At 45.3% G+C, this 19465-nt stretch overlaps 2 protein-coding genes across 9 annotated transcripts in view; one reads left to right on the top strand and one right to left on the bottom strand.

The window, feature by feature from the left end:
- The window catches only part of GSK3B (glycogen synthase kinase 3 beta), a 190281-nt gene extending 184824 nt beyond the window's left edge, over nucleotides 1-5457 (top strand). For 2 of the 4 annotated variants that reach the window (XM_019729652.2, XM_019729653.2), the window contains one exon: nucleotides 5253-5457. In XM_019729652.2, coding sequence (XP_019585211.1) covers nucleotides 5253-5320 — 68 coding nt within the window. In that variant the 3' untranslated portion in view covers nucleotides 5321-5457. The remainder of the gene's footprint in view (nucleotides 1-5252) is intronic. The other 2 variants (XM_074331491.1, XM_019729654.2) reach the window with 2 other exon arrangements.
- An 8065-nt stretch (nucleotides 5458-13522) lies between these two features.
- The window catches only part of NR1I2 (nuclear receptor subfamily 1 group I member 2), a 28649-nt gene continuing 22706 nt past the window's right edge, over nucleotides 13523-19465 (bottom strand). For 4 of the 5 annotated variants that reach the window (XM_019729656.2, XM_074331494.1, XM_074331492.1 and 1 more), the window contains 5 exons: nucleotides 19097-19371; nucleotides 17017-17070; nucleotides 16679-16795; nucleotides 16239-16344; nucleotides 13523-14833 (listed from right to left, as the gene is read on the bottom strand). In XM_019729656.2, the coding sequence (XP_019585215.2) occupies nucleotides 14543-14833; nucleotides 16239-16344; nucleotides 16679-16795; nucleotides 17017-17070; nucleotides 19097-19371 (843 nt within the window). In that variant the 3' untranslated portion in view covers nucleotides 13523-14542. Of the gene's footprint in view, nucleotides 14834-16238; nucleotides 16345-16678; nucleotides 16796-17016; nucleotides 17160-19096; nucleotides 19372-19465 lie in introns of all 5 variants that reach the window. The other variant, XM_019729657.2, reaches the window with a different exon arrangement.

Raw genomic sequence — 19465 nt, forward strand, 5'->3', positions numbered from 1 at the left:
CGTAGTTCTGGAACACTGATCGTGGTGGCAGAGCCTTGGGAACCCAGCCCCTATGTTTATTCTCTGTCCTTTTCTCCCAACCTGTTTCCTTGTTTTCTCCTCTTTGTATTCAAACCCTTGAGCTACAGTTTATAAATGTAGGCCCTTCCATCCACTCTCCTTCCCCTCCCCATGTGCATGTTCAGTCAGACACTTTTGGTTTCTGACCTGGGCAGCTAGGTGGAGTAGTTTCCTCAGTATTGAGACAGCTGCCCATCAAATCCATGACTCAGTTATCTAGCGACTCTTACAGATCTCTGAGAATTGGTGGGGGGAAAACGAATCCTCCCCTAGAAAAATGTATATGTATCACATATGGAATTTTGCATGTAAAAAATTTACTCTAGAACAAAATTGCAGCCTCCTGGACTCTGTGGTGACCTGATACCTTAGGGCTTCACCCTCGGCTTCACTGTGACTGCCCGACTTCTTGTTTTTACCTGTAAAGTAACCCAGAATAAAACTGGTTTCAGTGAATACATGCACAGATGCCTTTTGCCACATCCAGTACAAAAGCTATAGAACCATAGACTTGTCTTAGGATTAGGGAAAAAACAGTTGGTCATAGGATGCCGTCTTCCTATGAGGAGCAAACCGCGTTTTGTAGAGTGCTGTGGTGCTGTCCTGGGCTTATAAACCCTAACTGGTATTTAAGTTCTTTGACTAGTATGTATGTATGTATTGGTTTTATATTGCTGCATATCAAGAGATGCTAAAACTTAGCAGCTTTAAACACAATAAACATTTATTATCTCACACAGTCCATGTGGGTCAGGAATTCAGAAGCAGCCTAGCTGGATGGTTCTAGGTTAGGCTTTCTCACGAGGTTGTAGTCAGAATGTCATCCGGGCTGCAGACATCTGAAGGCTTGCCTGGGGCCGGAGGATAAGCTTGCGGGACGCCCGTTCACTTCATGTGGTTGGGGAATCCCTGCTGGCTGTGTGCAGCAGACCTCGTCCCTCAGTGTCTCTCCCCATAGTGCGACTTGAGTGTTTCACATTGTGGCAGCTGCTTCCCCTAGACCAAGTGGTCCAAGAAGGAAGCCACGGTGGAATCCACACTGTCCTTTATGTCCCAGCCTTGGACGTCACACATCATATTTCTGTAGTATCCTATTGGTTACACAGGAGAGGGACTACATTAGGGCATAGACACCAAGAGTCATGACTCATTGCGGCCATTTAGAAAGGTGGCGACCACAATATATAAGAATGATGTTATACCTTCCTCTCCCAAAGCTGATTATTCTCTCCATTTCCCCTCAAGTCTGTGGTTGGTTGGTTGGTTGGTTGGTTGGTTGGTTGGTTGGTTGGTTGGTGTTATAGGAGCAACAGAAGGCTGGTAATGGGCATTGGTTTCTAGGAAGCTAGGAAGTCAGTAAACTATCAGCTCTATAGTTCTTTCCCAAACACTTGTAACTATATACTTCATACAGACTGTTTGAAAATTAGAAAATAAAATAACTGTACCTTTAAATCTTCTTATCGTAAATTCACTGATGTGTTCTAATGTAGTAACCCTTTTAGATAATAGAAATAGGCTTCTAGAAATCACAGTGGATTGTGTAGAGGTTAGGTCCGAATGAAAGTCCCCTTAAGCTCTTTTCTCCCGTTGCTAGGAAATCTTTTCTGCTGTTGCCTACTGCCTGTAAGGTCACCATTCTCTCCTCTGCTCCCTCTGGTGCTCAGCAATCCCACTTATTAGCCCTGTAGCCTTACGTACATCACTTCATCTCTTTGGGTCTCCATTTTGCCATTTGTGAAGTGAGGGCAATAATTGTACCTATTTCTTGAGATTGCTGTGTAGGCTAAATGACATGCCTGCACTGCGTACTTAGTATGATGTCTGGGGCGTTGGTAAGTACTCAGACACTAACAACTGCTGCCACTGGTACTTACTGCGGTGGTGATGGTGGTTATTGAAGTCATACTAAGCCATCAATTTATGTATTTTGAGATGTCTCTTTTACCTTTCCATTTATGGAACAATTACTATAAGCCAGGTACAATGCCAAGCACTTCATGGGCCTTACTTCATAAAAATAGGTGGTATTACCACCATTTTACAGATGAGGAAATTGAAGGATAGAGAGGTTAAGTAACTTTTTCCAAAATCACACAGCTATTAAGTTGTACAACTAGGTCTCATACTCGATAAATGTTTGTGGAACTGAATTAAAGAAAGAGTGTCAGTGTCAGTATCAGAAGAGCATCTCAAGACTAAAAACAATGGACTATAGAGCCAGTAAAAACAATGGACTATAGAGCCAGTCTTTGGTGCTTCCTAGTTGGATTGGATGCTTTGTGTTCAGAAGACCTTAGCCCATCCTATAAACTGGTAACATCACTTTTACCAGTGTGAGTGTAAAGAAGGGAATGCAGGAGAAACAAAGTGAGCTTTGCTGCTGCTAACGACTTACTGTTCAAATGACTGAGAAGAAAAGTTACAGAAATTAACAATAAACATCCAAGTCAAGTGACAGTTTCTCAGAATTTTAAATTAATGAACACTTTTATTACAGAATGCCCATATTAATTCAATTATGGTAAAATAAGTGTATAGAATTGACAGTGAGAACAAGACAAGCATATACCAAGAATAACTTAAGAAATGTAGCTGTGTTCAGTGAATAAGCCAAGGGGTCTGTTGGTGCGACTATTGAGTTTGTAGAACTTCACTGTTTTGTTTTGTTTTGCTTTTCTCCTCCCTGTACTTTGTCTCCCTCTGAAAAACGGAGAAGTCTGTTCTTTTTTTCAGTAAGGACATGTGTAATTAGATTTTAAGTAAAACTCATTGCATTAGGCAAAGGGTTTGTTATTTTTATGCATGAGTACAGTGCTTTGATTTTAGGTATCAACAGTATTTGTAATCAACATAATTAGCTGTTAAAATTTTTCTCATCACGTAATTTGGAAATAATTGAGAGAAAAATATAGATCATTAAATTACAGACCTGAGAAGCCTGAGTGAGTGCCTTTTCAACTGTTATTGTTCAGAAGATGAACAATGGTTATGTGCCCACTTAAAAGGCTTGTGCTTCTTATGACCATACAAGCAGCCTTGAATTGATCCAAGGAGGGGGAGACTAATTTGGGGAATGTCATCAGCTCACAGGTAGTAGCCAGTTCAGAAAGGACATCTGCGGGTTAGTAGCTAAATAGGATTTTGTCAAAGAGCTGACAAGCATCACGGGCTGGGTGGCCATGTAGATGGGACTTGCTGGGTGGTGGCCGACGTAGCCGATGGCTGCCGTGGCCTGAGCTGCTAACAGTGCTGGTATATGTGCTGACGTCATGGTCACGCAGATAAATTCCTGATGACGAGGGAATCTCTTAAGTCCTGGGGAAGATCAGAATGTGACAGATTGACCCGTCATCTTCACGTATCTGAAAATGAGAGAGCAGTGCTATTTGATGATGGTCACGCACAGGTTCTCAGTACCATCCAAAGCACAGGAAATGCTGCGGTACGCTGGTATGTGAGGAACGTTATAAGTATGAAATAGCTCTGTGGCCTTACAGGCTTTCTCTAGACTGCTGTGCTGAAATTATGAAAATGAATGTTTTTCCCAAGAAAGACTTACAGAAACATGTGGCCTGGATAGGAATTGATGTTAGGTTATTTGATGCCCAGAATTTGGGAGATCATTGAGAATAAAACTCCTGCTAAGTAAGGCATATCCAAGAAAGACCAGGAGTCATGAGTGAAGCATTAGACATAGTTAACTGACTACTGGAAAAGGCTCTTTACCTGCCTTTGGAGAATAGGTTCTATGTCATATACCCTTTCCTGCCACCTGTTCACATGTCATACCAGTGAGTTAATATGACTCCATGCCATGGGCAGTGAGAAGCTAATGCATGGACCCTGGTGCCATAATGTCTGCACTTACTTGCATGAAAACAGGATTAAAAGCAGCTATAGCTATTTTGAAGCAAATTAAATTAACTAAACATAACCATTCAAATTAAGCGAGGTAAACATTTCTTCCCCAACGGTTTAGTTAAATGTTTATAAGGGCAGATTGTTTTGAGGTCAGGAATTCAGAAAAGAAGTATAGTTTTTATAGAGTGGCCACTGAAATTATAAACTGACCAGCTAATCCTTAAGAGTTCCTGTGTGTCCTCGGGGTCTTTTGTTTCTCTCTCTAATTAAAAAATTCAAAGTAGAAAAATCCAAAGACCGTACGTCGCATTCAACCATGATGTTGTTTACTCCTCACAGGATAGAGGAGAGCCACAGGCTCTAGGGAGACACAACTTCTGGGTCTGTTTTTGGTGTCACCAGCCTTGATGGCCACAGGTGGTATGACTTCTAGGGAGATGACTCTTGGATGTTGCCCACCCCCACCAAGCCACCTTCCTGCCCATGGCTTAGCATGACGTGTTTGGAAGAAAACTGGCCCAGCAATATATTCCCAGTCGTGCATGAGGTGACAGGGAGGCAATAGACCAGCCACTGAAATAGCAGTCTATTGCATGCCCAAGATGGAGAGCCAGTCTGGACACAATTAAATACCCACTTAAATGTTAATGGATACTGTGAAATAATATTGGACCTTTAAAGGGGAGAGATGGTGAAAGTTAAAGTTATATGTATTTCCAAAGGATTAGGCAAATTAAGCTCAGTGCCAAGATATTTGACTATAGGATGCTTTGTTGAATAAGTGAATTGGTACTACAGAGGCTGTTTTCTTTTTTTGCTGATTGTCTGTCTTCCATTTCTATGAATAACGAAGAGGGGCTGTGCTTAGAAAGCAAGCAGCTGAGTTTGATTTACGTATAGCACTTCTGCCTGTCAACACTGACCAACATTACTTTCATTGCCTCCACCCATTTTACCCACTTAGGCAGAAGGCATATTCAGAACTTTTAGCAAGTTTTTCCAGCTGTGCATTTTCAAGTGAGCTAGATTCCAGCTGAGTATTCATACGCTGCTAATCCCAGCTATAACGAGCTGTGACGGAAGTGGTCTCTGGCTACCTGTCTGTAACTTACTCAGACAGTATCGTCCTGCACCAGCACCAGGCTAATGCATGGATTTAGCTCTAAGCAGAAAGAAATCAGATTTCAGAGCATTGGCCACACTTAAAACAACATTCTAGACACAGCTTGGAAGACCACACAGCTCACAGTCTGCAGTGGAGGCAGTGTGCTTTCCTCTTTGGGGTATTCTAGAATTGCTCATACCCTCTCGGAACGTTTGATTTGCAGATGCTAATGCTGGAGACCGTGGGCAGACCAATAACGCCGCTTCTGCATCAGCTTCCAACTCCACCTGAACAGGCCCGAGCAGCCAGCTGCACAGGAAAAACCACCAGTTACTTGAGTGTCACTCAGCAACGCTGGTCACATTTGGAAAGAAAATTAAAAAGCGAAAAAAAACCTGTTCATTTTAGTGTTCAATTTTTTTATTATTGTTGTTGTTCTTATTTAACCTTGTAAAATATCTATAAATACAAACCAATTTCATTGTATTCTCACTTTGAGGGCAACCCGGGGTGGGAGGGGTTGGGGGGGAAGCGGAGCACTAGAACACACAATCTCTCTCCCACGACAATCTTTTTATCAAAAGTCTGCTGTTGTATACTTACCAAACAGGACTGCTGCCTCATGCCCCTTCCACAAAAGAAGAAAACTTGGTTCTGTGCTGACGTTTTTGTGAACTTTGTTTTCTTTTAAAGTCAAGTGTAAGACCTTGGTATAGTGCACAGCTTGAACTTGGCTGGGAGCTTAGCAGGCGTAACTCCATGGGGACTCAGTGTCACTTGTAAAATTAATCCATATCCTCGGGTGTTTGAAGACTTGCCTTTGGCATGTTGGTGGCAGGTGTGGCAGACAAAAAAGGAAATGTGTATGTTTGTAACCCAGGGATGTCAGTCATTTTTGAAACTATAAAAGGGGAAGATTTTTAATTGGTTAACGTTTTGTTTTGCTCTTCATCAGTGCTAGTGGTGGAGAAACTTAGTAGGCGGCTGTCAGAGGAGGAGCACACGTGCTCCACGGTGGGTCTTTCTTTGCCAGACCAAAGGTTCTCTGCAGATCGCAGTACAGTCTTAAACTGGTGACCTAGGAGAAGACTGAAAAGGGCCACTCTGGCTGCAGAGGTCAAGAGCCGATGGACCTGGCAAAAGGCAACGGGCCAGGGGCAGAGCTCACCACTGTGAATGAATTAGTCCAGATTTTTTCCTAAAGTTGCTTCCCTTGGAAAGATACACTTGAGAGGACATTATAGTTAAATAATGTGAACTGAAACAGTCTACTGGTTTATTTTTCATATTTTTTTCATTGTAGATCGAGCTTGCAGAAATTGCCACATTCTGCACATAGTTCTAATTTTAAATCCAAATCTAGAATCTGTATTTAATTTCAGCTTTTTTTAACCTCATGCTTTTTAAATTTTATTTATTGATGCATGTCAGATAGGCCATTATGATTTTAGATGGTAGTAGGAATATTAAAAACTACACATCAAAATGATATACAGTCACTTGTACCTGCTGACTTTATAGAAAAGTTGATTATATAAATGTGTGTATATATGTTATATATACATAGATTCAATACTGCTTTTTGTTTCTGTTTTGTTTTTATTTTGTCCACAGTATCAAAATGGGTTGGAGCGTGAGAAGAAGGATGTTGCCCCCCCAACACCCAGTTAAGAGTTTTTGTTTCTGTTTTCTTTGTGTATCAGTGAACAGTGTAAGACTCAGTCTGTTTTTGAAGAAAAAGCAATATTCCTTGGAAAGCAAGGACTGAAGGATTATGTTTGCAGTGAGGAAATAGATTTTCACAACTAGTTTGTTTTGTACTTTGAAGGTTGCCATCTTTGTGGGCCTTATATACTCGAAAACGAACTTAGTCACCTTGGTGCTTACGGGCCATTACTTGACCTATGAATCTTTAAGGCACAATCAGTTGTACTTTACATTTAAAGATCACTTAAGTGATGGCCCCCTTTCCCTCCGACCCGCCCCTTCCCCACACCTGCCAGGATTAGCTGAGCCCTCGAGTGTGTGTAACCTCCCTTCACCCTCCTCGTTGCCATCGTAGGTCATGTTAGGGGTCTCGCCCTCCAGGTGATTTGGAAGTGGAGTCACATGGCAGCCCTCACGCAGGTCGCAGTACCCTGTACTGCTGCTTCACCAAGTGTGTGTGACTCTCCAAGAGAGCCCTGCTGCCTGCTGAAGTGAACCAGTACCCAGGAAGGAGACTGTGAGCCATCTTAGTTTTCACTCACTGTTCAGCTAAGCTCTTCGGCCATGAAAGGGGGGTTCCCAAACCTCTGGTTATATCAGAGTTCATGAGAAAGGAAACACTCAGTCAAGCCAAATCAAACAAATTGAGTTTTATTTTTTATAATGAGCTTCTGAGAGCTAATTAAGATTTGAAAGATGTCTGAATCAAAGTATTTGGCAGCAAAATTGCTACAGGGAATGGCTTTGATAAACCATTTTCAGAAAGGATTTATAAAGAGGCTGAACAGCAGGTCTGTGACAGAAATGGACCTGTTTTCAGACCAAACTGCCCAGCCAAACATCTGGACACAGACACTACTCTGGGCTTGGTATACTTGCTGGAGTCCATGAAAATCTGTTTGTTTTACAAAACACTTTCCTCCCCAATCAGTGGGGTAAGACAAGAAGAGAGAAAAGTCAGCTGCTTTTCTCGCATTTTATTGTGTGTGTGTGAGGGCTGAGATGCATGATTTTTCTTTCTCGAGGATCATGGCGGGATCACAGAACTCTTTTATACAAGTGAGATCCAGGTCTCTGAATATCTTTTTGTAAATAATAATAATAAATAATAATAATAAAAAGCTCCTCACCAAATTCAAGCTTGTACATTATATTTTCTTTCAATGTTTTTAAATTTAAGTTTTATTGTTTTGTATGTAAATATGTGGACCCAGGAACTGTTATTAATGAGCAAAAAGTTACTGTTCAGGGCAGTGATTCTGTTTAATAATCAGACAAAATGTAGACGAGCTTTTTAAAGCCATATAGTTTTAACTCTGTACAGTAGGTACCGGCCTGTATTATTGTAACAATAACTCTAGCAATGTATAGTGTATCTATATAGTTTGGAGTGCCTTCGCTGCCATGTGTTTGTTTTTTTTGTTGTTGTTTTTCATTTTTAAAATTTTAATTGGTTTCTCTATCCATGTCTCCCGGTCCCACCCTTTTCCCTTTGAAATAATAGCTCACTCATCACGCGGTGTCTGTGCCCCTTCATAGTGAATTTCAATAATACCGTGCTCAGGAGTGGAAAGAGGAAACCATGTTCATAATCTCGTTTCATTCAAGCCCTGCCTTTGTTTTGGTTCTGAGCATCTGTTTCCTCCTCAGAAGCAGTGACCGGTTTCATTTCGGACGTAGGCCACCCAGGGACTTAGCTGGTGCCAGGGAGCCCTAGAGCTGGAGGATACCAACAGGTTCGATTTTGCTCGTCTCTTCCCCAAACCCTAACCATGGGTCTTACACACAGCAGATTCCATGCTTGCTTTCTCTCCTCGTCGCCTTCCCTCACAAATGAGAGAGAGAAAAAGAGAGAGAATTGGCTCTTATAAATCAAAGTTTCTTCCTAGTTCCAGGTTTTGGTTATCAGGGAGCTAACCTGCTTTAGTGCATCCCTGGCAGTGGCCGCGGGTAGTGCTGGGGTGGTGCTGCCGCGCGCCGGCTGCTGTTCCCACGGGGGAGCTCTTAGCCCATCCCCTCCCTCCTGCCTCCTCTGCCCATGTTCAAGGAAACAGCATTTTCATTTCTTTTTCAAAATCAGTTTAATTCTCACTATGTGCCCATCATGAAGGCCTTTTTTGAAAGAAAAAAAATCAAAATCATTTGTTTTGCCTCCAAGTACTCCATGTAAGATGTCTTTGAGTAGAAGAAAACAAACTTTACCAAACCAAAGGTTGCTATTTTTGAAACATCACGTGTTCATTCCAGCAAGGCAGAAGACTGCACCCACCTTCTTTCCAGTGACGTGTCATCTTTTTTAAGTCCTCTTAATTTTTAGATACATATTTTTGGTTTGTGTTTTAACAAAGCCTACCTAACCAGTCATCTTGTCTGCACCAATGCAAAGGTTTCTGAGAGGACTATTGTATTTCTCTATCCCTGTGGATATAAAGACACTGGCATTTCATTTCTTTTTCCCTTCCTTTTTAAGGGATTTAACTTTGGAGTCTTCCAAAGGAAGTTTGGCCAATGCCAGATCCCCAGGAGTCTGGGGTTTTCTCTTTGTTTTAAACCAAAATTGTATCTGATTCCTGTTGTCATGTTAGAGATCATGTAATCACAGAGCCGAACACTTTCTCCCCTATATAGAAAAATAAACTAAGCATGCTTTACAAGAAAATCTGTCTTTTCTGGTAGAAACCTGAGCCACTGAAAATAAGAGAGACAACTAGAAGCAGAGTAGAGTCCCAGACAGGTCTACGTTTGAGAGGCTTTGAAAGTAATCCCTAGGATTTGGGTTATTTTCACAAGGGTGATAACGTATTCAAGTTTGTTGCTCCATTTTGCACCTCTGCAATAAACGCAAAAGGACAACCAGTGCATAAGGAGTTAGCTTGACAAAGTAGACTTCCTTGTGTTCATTTTTTAAGTTTTTTTTCTTACTATATCTGTCTACAGGCAGATACAGATAGATGTATGAAAATGTGCTTGCCTGTAAAATTTGCATTTATAAATGTGTTGCCGATGGATCACTTGGGCCTGTACACATACCAATTAGCGTGACCACTTCCATCTTAAAAACAAATCTAAAAATTTATTATATATATATATATATATATAAAGGACTGTGGGTTGTAAACAAACTATTGCAAACACTTGTGCAAATCTGTCTTGATATAAAGGAAAAGCAAAATCTGTATAACATTATTACTACTTGAATGCCTCTGTGACTGATTTTTTTTTTTTTCATTTTAAATATAAACTTTTTTGTGAAAAGTATGCTCAATGTTTTTTTTTTCCCCTTTCCCCACTCCCTTGTAAATACATTTCGTTCTATGTGACTTGGTTTGGAAATAGTTAACTGGTACTGTAATTTGCATTAAATAAAAAGTAGGTTAGCCTGGAAATGAAATAAAAATTCACAAGTGTGTGGTCTTTATTTCAGTACCCCACCCTCTTTTTTCTTCACCCTACCTACTTTGTCACTGCAATATGTAGTCACGTCACCATCACCGTTCCTCCAATTAAAGAAACATGGATCTTTGTTACAAAAATCAAAATATGAACATTAGTTCTCGTTCTTTCAAATGATCTTTTTACATTGTGTAGCCCCAAGAGGTGCAGCTTCCGTCTCGGAAACCTTTGGATTTGATGTAGAGGAAGCTTTGCAGGCACTGCTTTGAAAAGAAAGCAAGCATCCCTGGAAGGGACAAGTTTTTTAAAAGTGTATAAGCTGCTGTCTTTGATTACTGTGTTCATGGTTTGGTGTAGCTGTATTTTCTTTTATCTTTCAACCCATTAGTAATGGTCTTTGGGAGTATCTGTAAAATATATGAACACCACAAACAGTGGGGCTGTACCTCCCAGGTAACCAACACATGTTGTATTTGAGTCTGCTCATTTCCAATACTGGATGATGTATGTAAACATGTAATGTCTCTTAGTGCAAAAAGAAACCTTTTTTTAGGGCTGGCTCACTCTGTCAGGCCTAATCTAAAGACTAGATATAAAGTCATGTGACTGCTGCTTCAATAAAAACAAATTTATATTGGATAACATCTGGTCCTCTTTTTTTATTTCTTTGTGGTGGGGTGTTGGCTAATGTAAAATAGAGACATTTGCCAGTTGCAGAGGGGAATAAGCACAAACACGAGGTGTCACTTGTGGGATGGGCCTCTTGATGGCATTGAAGTGCATTTGTTTGGGATTTACTAATATCTTATTTCCTGCTCTGTTTGAATTGGGTTTGAGCAAGATATCCTTTTAACTTAAAATACTGGAAGACAGCATTTTAAATTTCTAAGGTCTTCCAAAAAGCACTGACCAGCCAGTGCTTTGGGATCTGTAGCTGTACGAGCACTTTGGTACATCTATCCTTGAATATTAACTTGGACTACAAGTTATAATACATATTATAATACGTAAGTCATGTTCATATCAACTCAATCTTTGGGGAACTGCCCAGGTATTTTTAAATCAACACTGGGAGATGGGAGTTTACAGCCCATCTTAATCTCAACTTGCCCTCACCTTACTCTAGCCCACACTTAACCATTTCAGGCTTTTGAATGAATTTCAGGAGAGGGGTGACAGTGGATGCCATTTTAGATGTTCTAAAAGGGTAGTGATGAGAGGGAGAGATCAGGTTGCAGGTCCCATTCACAGAGAAGTTTGTGAAAGGAAGAGAACAAAAGTGATGGGGTGGTCGCCCATTTCTCAGGTGTAGGAATATTTCACTTACTACCACCTTCAGATGTAGGAGAGTGTGGGTATGTTAAGGGACCGTGTCCAGGGCAAAACAAGGTGTGGGGGAAGATGGCACGATGAGGCCGGCAAGTGGTCAGAAGCTGGGAAGGGATGGTCAAATGTATGTTTCTCTTTACATCCTGTTTTCTCCAGAAAGGAGAAGCCACCCTGGGCCTCCCCACAAGAAGACTTGATGTCAAGGCTTTAATTGGATCCTTAAAGTCTGGGCCTGCTAGGGATTGGCTGCTGAGTGGCTCCAACTAATGCGTGAGCCAGAGGGTAAACACTCAGAAGATCTTTTCTCCTGAGCTTGGAGACTAACTCCATCCTTGAATGACAGAGGCAAGACCTAGAAAAAGAACGGTGGCCACAGGGATGCCTAGAAACTAATGTTTAGTTCTACATGCTCCAAACCTCTGGGAAGGGAGCAATAGGGAAACCCAACCGCTTGAGAGTAGGAGAGTGGAATCTAGCTCATAGTCCTATAAACTGGAGGTCCACAAAGCTGCTGAAAGGAGGTAGTATCCTGTATGAGCACTTTGGGGTGTCTAACCTTGAATCTTAACTACACTTGGACTACACTTAGTTTTTAATAATACATAAATCATACAAGGCAGACAATTAAGTTTGAGAACTCATCTCCGAAAAAGTGCTACACACCTCTGCTGAATATCATACAGTCACTTCCCCACTTGGGAAGCTATGCACCGACGCCAGCCCTTATTCCACCCTTCAAAGCAATTTTGGGACTCTTTTTCTGGAATGGCCTTTAGAGCTGTCGTCGTATTACCCTTGATGTCCTGAATGTCATCAAAATGTCTTCTTTCAATATTTCCTTTATTTTCAGGTAAAGAAGTCATTGGGGGCCAGATCAGGTGAGTAGGGAGGGTGTTCCAATACAGTTATTTATTTACTGGCTAAAAACTCACAAACAGTGCTGCGTGAGCTGGTGCATTGTTGTGATGCAAGAGCCATGAATTGTTGGTGAAATGTTTTGGTTGTTTTAATCTAACTTTCATGCTACCTTTTCAGCACTTCCAAATAGTAAACTTGGTTAAGTGTTTGTCCACTTGGTACAAATTAATAACGAATAATCCCTCTGATATCAAAAAAGGTTAGCAACATCGTTGCAACGAGTTCGCAAACTTAATTGTCAGACTTCATCTGTAAGTATTAATTCAATGTTTGGGGACCTGCTGGGTATTTTTTTAAATCAACACTGGGAGATGAGAGTTTATATCCCATCTTAATCTCATCTTGCCCTCACCTTACTCGGCCTACACTTAACCATTTCAGGCTCTTGAATGAATAGCACACACAAAATCATTCCAATGGGGAAGAAAGAGATACATATGATTTATGAATACAGTTGAATGAAATTTATATTTCCAAATGAGACAAATTCCTTGGAGGCAAAATCTGTATTCACTATATTTGCAGAGAGGAGCATTTATTCCACCTCAGTTTCTTTTCTAAAAATAAGTTTGTTCTATAGCTCCTTGATGCAGAAGAGCCTGGTAAATCTGGAGGGAAAGCAGGAAATAGGTTTGCTTGCTTTGCTATATGGTATTGATGATTTCTTATGTTCTCCAAGTTTGGCCTGCTTCCTGTAAAATGGTAAAAGCTAAGCGAGTATCTGTTTTTTAAAAGTCAGTTAACTTGTAGCTTCATTTGCATCAAAATATTAGACTTTTAAAAGTAATTCAATTACAACATTTTAAATTATGGGATAATATATAAGTTTTATAATAGATGAAACAATCATTTTATGGGAAAACCAAGTGAATGCATTTTTATGTCCTTGCACCAACAGTCTTCAGCTGTATAATGGGCAATAGTAAAGTAAGTAGTAAAAAAAAAGAAATTTATTATGTATATGACATTTCTATTTTCCCACCCCCATGTCTTCTTCCCCTGAGAAGAAGGCAAGAAAAGGTTTAAACCTCTGGTGGAAAGTTACTTAAGTCCTCTTGCCTTGATATGACATTAAATCTAGGAACAGATTTGCTAAGCTTAGTTCTTACCTGGGGAATGCCTTGTGTAAAATTAGTTAAAATGTAATTGACAGAAAAAGCAAAAACGTTTTTACTCAAAATGGTACAAACAGAGCAGACACTTCCATACTTTTTAGCTTTGAAAATAGACGTGTAAATGGGAACATACGTACATGCCGATGGAGCACGTTTATTAACAGCCTGTCAATGTAGCCTCGTCACAACGCACCAGTGTTCCAGCCTCAGGAGCAAACCCGAGCCCCAGGGCAGACGAGTAGACCCACACCAAGTCACACACATGTGCACACAGCCAGTCAGTGCCTTCCTCCCGCAAACACACGTCCCAAGGACCCCTCACTTGGGTCCCCGGGGGGAATGTAGAACCGCATAGCTTAGCGTCCACACAAAGAAATTTCTTCATAAGATTTCTTCACCTGTCGTTTCTCCTTTTGATTGAAGTCGTTTGTGTTTCTGCTTTGTTTTCTCTCCTGAACTATAAATTTTCCAAGGTCAGGATCCATGTGTGAGTTAGCGTGTATACCACACAGCAGGTCGCATATTGTTGGTACTTAATAATGCGTTTGAGTGGATGCAGACACACGGAATGAGGTGGCCAGAAGGAGGGAAGAATGGACATACAGAGTGGTCCTGACAAGCTCCTAACATGTGGTGCAGGCTTTCTGGCTTCTTTCTAGAAAACTCCGAGACACTAATGCACCTGCTGATTGACACAGGCCTGGAACTCACCCAGCAGCTCAGGAAACAAGGCTGCGAGTGAAAATGAGGGGGAAGCAGGAGATGGGAGCACCGGAAGTAACAGCAAAAAGACTCAAGAAGCTAATGAATTTGGGTGTGGGTACAGACTGTCCGATGGCACAGCCCCGGTCCCCCTTTCCCCTCTCCCACCACAACACGAAATCCCCAGACCACAGGGCCTTTTCTAAGGGAACAGTGGCCTTGCCTCTTCATGAACCTGACCCATTGGCCAGTGCACTCTCCATATAAGGATCTGTGGCTTTGCTCTCCACAGACTGAGCTGGGGGCTGGGGGCCCATGTCCCCTTCCTGCGGCTCACTAGCTAGTGTCGTCAGAGTGGTTGTGAATTCCCTGAGAAGGCAGGACCCATAGGACGCAGTCGGCTCTCAGCGACGTCCGTCAGTGTAGGCCCAGCAGCCGTGGCCCCCATGGCCCTGGCTGTGGCTGCCCCAGGGAGACGAGCCCCCGGGCAGGCGCTCAGCCATCCGAGATGCTGAACAACTCCCGCATGAGTGGCGTGGCGAAGGGGTGGATGTCCTGGATGCGCAGCAGCCGCCGGGTGTGCTGGGCGTTGATGCTGCGCAGCTCTGTGAGCATCGCCATGATCTTCAGGAACAGGAACCTGCAGGTGGGGTCACAGGAAAGGTTGGGGGCGGCCCCTTGTCCCCACCCACCAACCCTGGGCCCGCTCTGAAGCTGCACGAGTTTAGGGGGTGAGGTGTTAATCAGGACATCTCTGGTCAGCCAAGAGACAAGGCTCGGTTGAATTTCGTAAGCTTCTCGTTCAGCCTGCGACAAGGAGGACAGAACAGACGGGGACTGGAGGTGTGGACCGGCCCTGCCATCGCACCTCATCCTCTGGGCTCCAGTCCTTGCACACAGAGACTTCCATGAGAGCACCTAGGCACTGCAGATGCCAAGTGCATAGCTCAATTTTGGGGGAGAAGGCCACTGCCTTGGCTAATGGCTGGGGGTCAGGACTGAGTGGAGTGGTTGTGGAGGCAAGGGCTGCAAGCAGCAATCCCTTCCTGACTCTATCTCGGGATCTAGTGGAGGAGACACACCTCGTGCCTCAGTATCCCCATGATGCCGCCTGGCTCCATACCCGGGAGGACTGAGCAAATAAAGACACGGCCACCACAGCATCCCAGGATGCTGAGCTCAGAAGAAAGCTGCGGCAGGCCAAGTCGGGACTCGAGGCTTTAAGTTCACGTTACATGCCCAGTGCTGGCCTTCACCTCACGGCCCAGGCCTGTGCCCAGCAAAGGACGGAAGCCCCTGTCTAACCAAGCACTGAGCGGTCTTCCTCCGTTAGGGGGGTGACCAGAACAATCGAATGAACAAGCTCATTCCTGCCCCGTTTTGTCTTTGTTCTGGGAGGCGGTTAGGCAGTGCTCGGGAGGGAGGGCTGTGGGCTTGGTCAGCCTGGATTCACCTCCAGATCCCACCTGCCTGGCTGTGGGACAGTCAGGGGCAGTCGCCCTAAGCCCCAGGCCCCTGTGGGATGGTGGTGGCACCCACATGGTGGGGCTGTTTTCAAGACTAGTGGTGACAATACATATAAAGTGCTGGGCACCAGGGCTGCCACTTCTCGATACGTGGTAGCTATTACAGACTTATTTTTACCATCATTATTGCTATCTTTTTTATCATTATGATTATTGCTGGCTATTGCTAGAAGACCCTGTAGGAGCCTCAGGAGAATACCTGGCTGCTCTCACCCCCTGATGACAGATGCTCTGAAGGCCCTGGGCAGATGAGAGCTGTGCCTCAGGCAGCAAAGTCCCATGAGCTGGGCATGGCCTCAGGCCCTTTTCAGGTTTCTCCATTGTTGGGCTGGAGCTCAGGCTGACTGGGCAGGAGGCCTCAGTGGAGGTCATAGAAAAGGGCGCCAAAGCCCTGGTAATAATCAGAGGCTGCCCCAGGCGTGGTTCCATTCTGCTGTCCCACAGAGACCCAGAGCAGGTGGGAGCTGGGAGGGCAGGGCTGCCAGGGGACCCCTCCCGCGCCTGCTGCCTGCTGCTCACCGGTGGGCGGGTTGGGGCCGATTGCACTCGATGTAGTCCTTCAGGGCGATGGCGAATCGTTCCTGCAGCTGGTCCACCACACCGCGCTGCACCACACCTGGCCGGTCTGGTGGGAAGAGGGAGGCAGGGTGGTGCCAGCAAGGCCATGGGGGCAAAGACACGCTCAGTCCAGCCCAGAGAGGGCACAGTGCCAGGCAACTACCTCCCAGAGCCAGAGACACCCAGGCAGGGAAATGAGGGGAGCACTGCATCACCCCACCGACCCAAGGAGAAAGTGGCGGAGTCCCCATCCCGGCTCTGCAGTGACTGCGGGTTGGGTTGAAGCCGCTGTTGGTTGGGACCTTCCCTGGGGCAGGCAGAGGAGGGGCTGATAGGAGCTGCACTAAAGTTGAGTGGGTGTGAGCAGGCGTGGGGCGGGGGCAGGACAGGTGGGTCCTCACCTGGGGAGAAAAGGGAGATGGCCTGCATCAGCACATACTCTTCCTTGTGCAGCTGCAGCTTCTTCAGCATGTAGTGGAATTTCAGCACAGGCTCTAGGAGAAGCTGCTGGAAGCCACCTGGGGGAGGAGGGAGAGGGGGAAAGAGGAACGGAGGAGGGGGGAGGGGCAAACTTGTCAGGAAGTGAGCCCAAGACCCAGACTCCCCTTATCAAGCTCTTTCTTCCCATCACCGAGGCTTCTGCCCCACAATCCCAGGGCAGGCACGTCCCAGTGGCTCCTGTCCTCCCTCCCCAGTTGTCTTTCCCTCCCTCTGCCAGGGCAGGAGGGCAGTCAGGCACCTGCAGGGTCTTCCAAGCAGTAGGACAGCCGGCCGCACTCCCAGGTCCCAGTCTCTGCATTGAACACCGTGTTGAACCTTAACTGGCACAGCTCAAAGGTGGCCCCCTTCAGCAGGGAGATCTGGTCCTCGATGGGCAAGTCCCTGGCAGCAAGGATGGGAGGGGATGCCAGCTTCCTGGGGAGCCTCACAGGCCAGCACCCACTCCCATAATCCAGAAATCGGGGGAGGGGGCAGGGAGGGAAGAGCAGGATGTGCTCCTACTGCAGGGGATTATGGCAGCTGCTGTTCATTGCTGCCACCCTCTCCCCCTCACAACCCAGCCAAGCACAGGACTCCCTGCCACCTTCCTCTAGTCTCCTGCTACCGTCAGGGATGCCCCTGCCGATGGAGCTTGGCGTCCAGCTCCCTCACAGCCTGGCCCCATTTCCTCCAACTCCCTGTACAGCCACTGACCCACAGCCGAGGCCTTGGCTCCTGGTCCCTGGCCTCAGCCTTGCTGCCTCAGTTTCCCCACTTGGAATGATTGCCCTGTTAGCTTCACTTAGGTAAATCCTGCTAGTCCTCAGGCCAAGTTGTCTTTGCGCCTCCTAGAAGTCTTTCCAGAGTACAGAGTCTTTCTATTGCTGCCCCTCCTTTAGTGTGAGTTCCATGCAGCAGGGGTATTTGTTTCCTGAGGTCTATTAGGGACATCAAGCCTGGATGCCTTGAGCCCCACTCCCAGCACTGCGCACAAGCCTAGCCACAGGAACTGCCCCTGCTATTCATGGTTAGATTGACACCCCTCCTAACCTGAGAGGCCCTCCGCTTTGCTCTCCTCGGAAATTTAGTCCCTTGTTTTCCTCACACCTCCCTTCTTTTAGATCCATAATACTGAGCTACACATGCCACAAAATTGATCTTATTCTCATCTCCCCAGTGCCCAGCCCAGCACCTGGCAGGTAGTGGCTCTGACATCTGTACTCTGTTCTTCCAATCTGGCCTCTCAATTTAACTGCGACCCATGCAAGTTCCTTAACCTCCTTAACCAATTTTCTTCCTGTAGATTGAAAGTGATAGTCATGTCCGTCTCCTGGGTGGTTGTGCTCAAAACTGTGGCCACAAGAAGCAGCAAGTGACCTCCCACCCTGGGGTTAAATTGTGGGTCATCAGATGTCAGTGGGGATGGCCAAGTGCCCCATGTGTAAGGAGGCCTCTCTCCCTGCTCCCTTGACCTAATGTGGCACAATCTGAACCCCACTCCAGCCTGTGGCCACTCTCCCCCCATTAAAGATGTCTTATGTGTGGGCTTCTGGAATATCAGCTGCCCTCTGCCTGCTGATGAAATCGGGGGCTCCTTGTATATGACTCAGCTCCGCCTGACCGGGCCTGGCAAGGCCAGGTGGCCAACCCCAGGACACATATGCCCAGGGCCATCTCCAGCCCTGACACACTACATATTATGGGGCTGTGGTTGCCACCACACCAAGAGGTTCCCGGGTTTCTCACTAAATGTTGTTCCATGGTTGTTGCCTGCATGCCTAGCTCTGGGGAGTCCCGACCCTTTCATTGTCAGGATCAGACCTCCTCCTCATGGCCTTCTCAACTTTCTCTTGGTGGCAAACTGCTGGAGACTGAGCGTCTGTTCCTGTCTCTTTCCTTCTTCTCCCTCTGCACCTCCTTCCCTTTTCTTCCAGCTCCTTCTTTGTGCTGGACTTATCAACTTGTGATTGCTGCCCTTTTGGCGGGAAATGGAGGAGGGAATTACTATCTCAATTTCTGTCATGTACGAGCTAGATGGTCTTCAGATATTTTCTTATTTCATATGACAGCCCTAAAAGATCGGAGTTCTTAGCTCCCTTCTAGCAGAGCAGACTGAGACACAGAGAGGTTTAATGGCAGGCCCACAGTCCCAAAGCTAAGGAGCCATGCAGCCAGGGCGCCATTCCCTAGAGGTTCCAGGTGGCCTTGGGGGCAGAGATAAAAGAGGGTCTTTGATTACCAACATCCTCCAACTTCACAGAGATCTACCCCAGACCCTTTGAACCTGTTGGCCATTTCCTGCTCCTTCCCATACCCATCCACCCAGCCCAGTGTCCTACCTGAAGTGGGAGATGACTTTAGCAAAGTTGATGATGCCTTTGAACATGTAGGTTGACATGTCAGCCATGTGGGGCAGCAGGGAAAAGATCTCTTTCCCGCTGCTGGCGGCTGGGGGTTTGTAGTTCCAGACGCTGCCATCTTCCCCCCGCAGCTGCAGAGAGACCTTCAGTGAGCACAGATCTTCCCTGATCTTGCTCCACTTGGCAGCTTCTTCCCCCAGTGGAGTCTGCAGAGACTCTGGGATCTCACGGCCACTGGTGAGCACCTCTGGCAGCTGGGGGAGAACGGGAGGTAGGACAGCATGTATTCTCCCAAACAGGCCCCAGATGGGTACCACACAGCCCCAGATGGGTACACACAGCCACAGC

This window comes from Rhinolophus sinicus, linkage group LG01, assembly GCF_036562045.2.
Source record: "Rhinolophus sinicus isolate RSC01 linkage group LG01, ASM3656204v1, whole genome shotgun sequence".
Classification (NCBI taxonomy): Eukaryota; Metazoa; Chordata; class Mammalia; order Chiroptera; family Rhinolophidae; genus Rhinolophus; species Rhinolophus sinicus.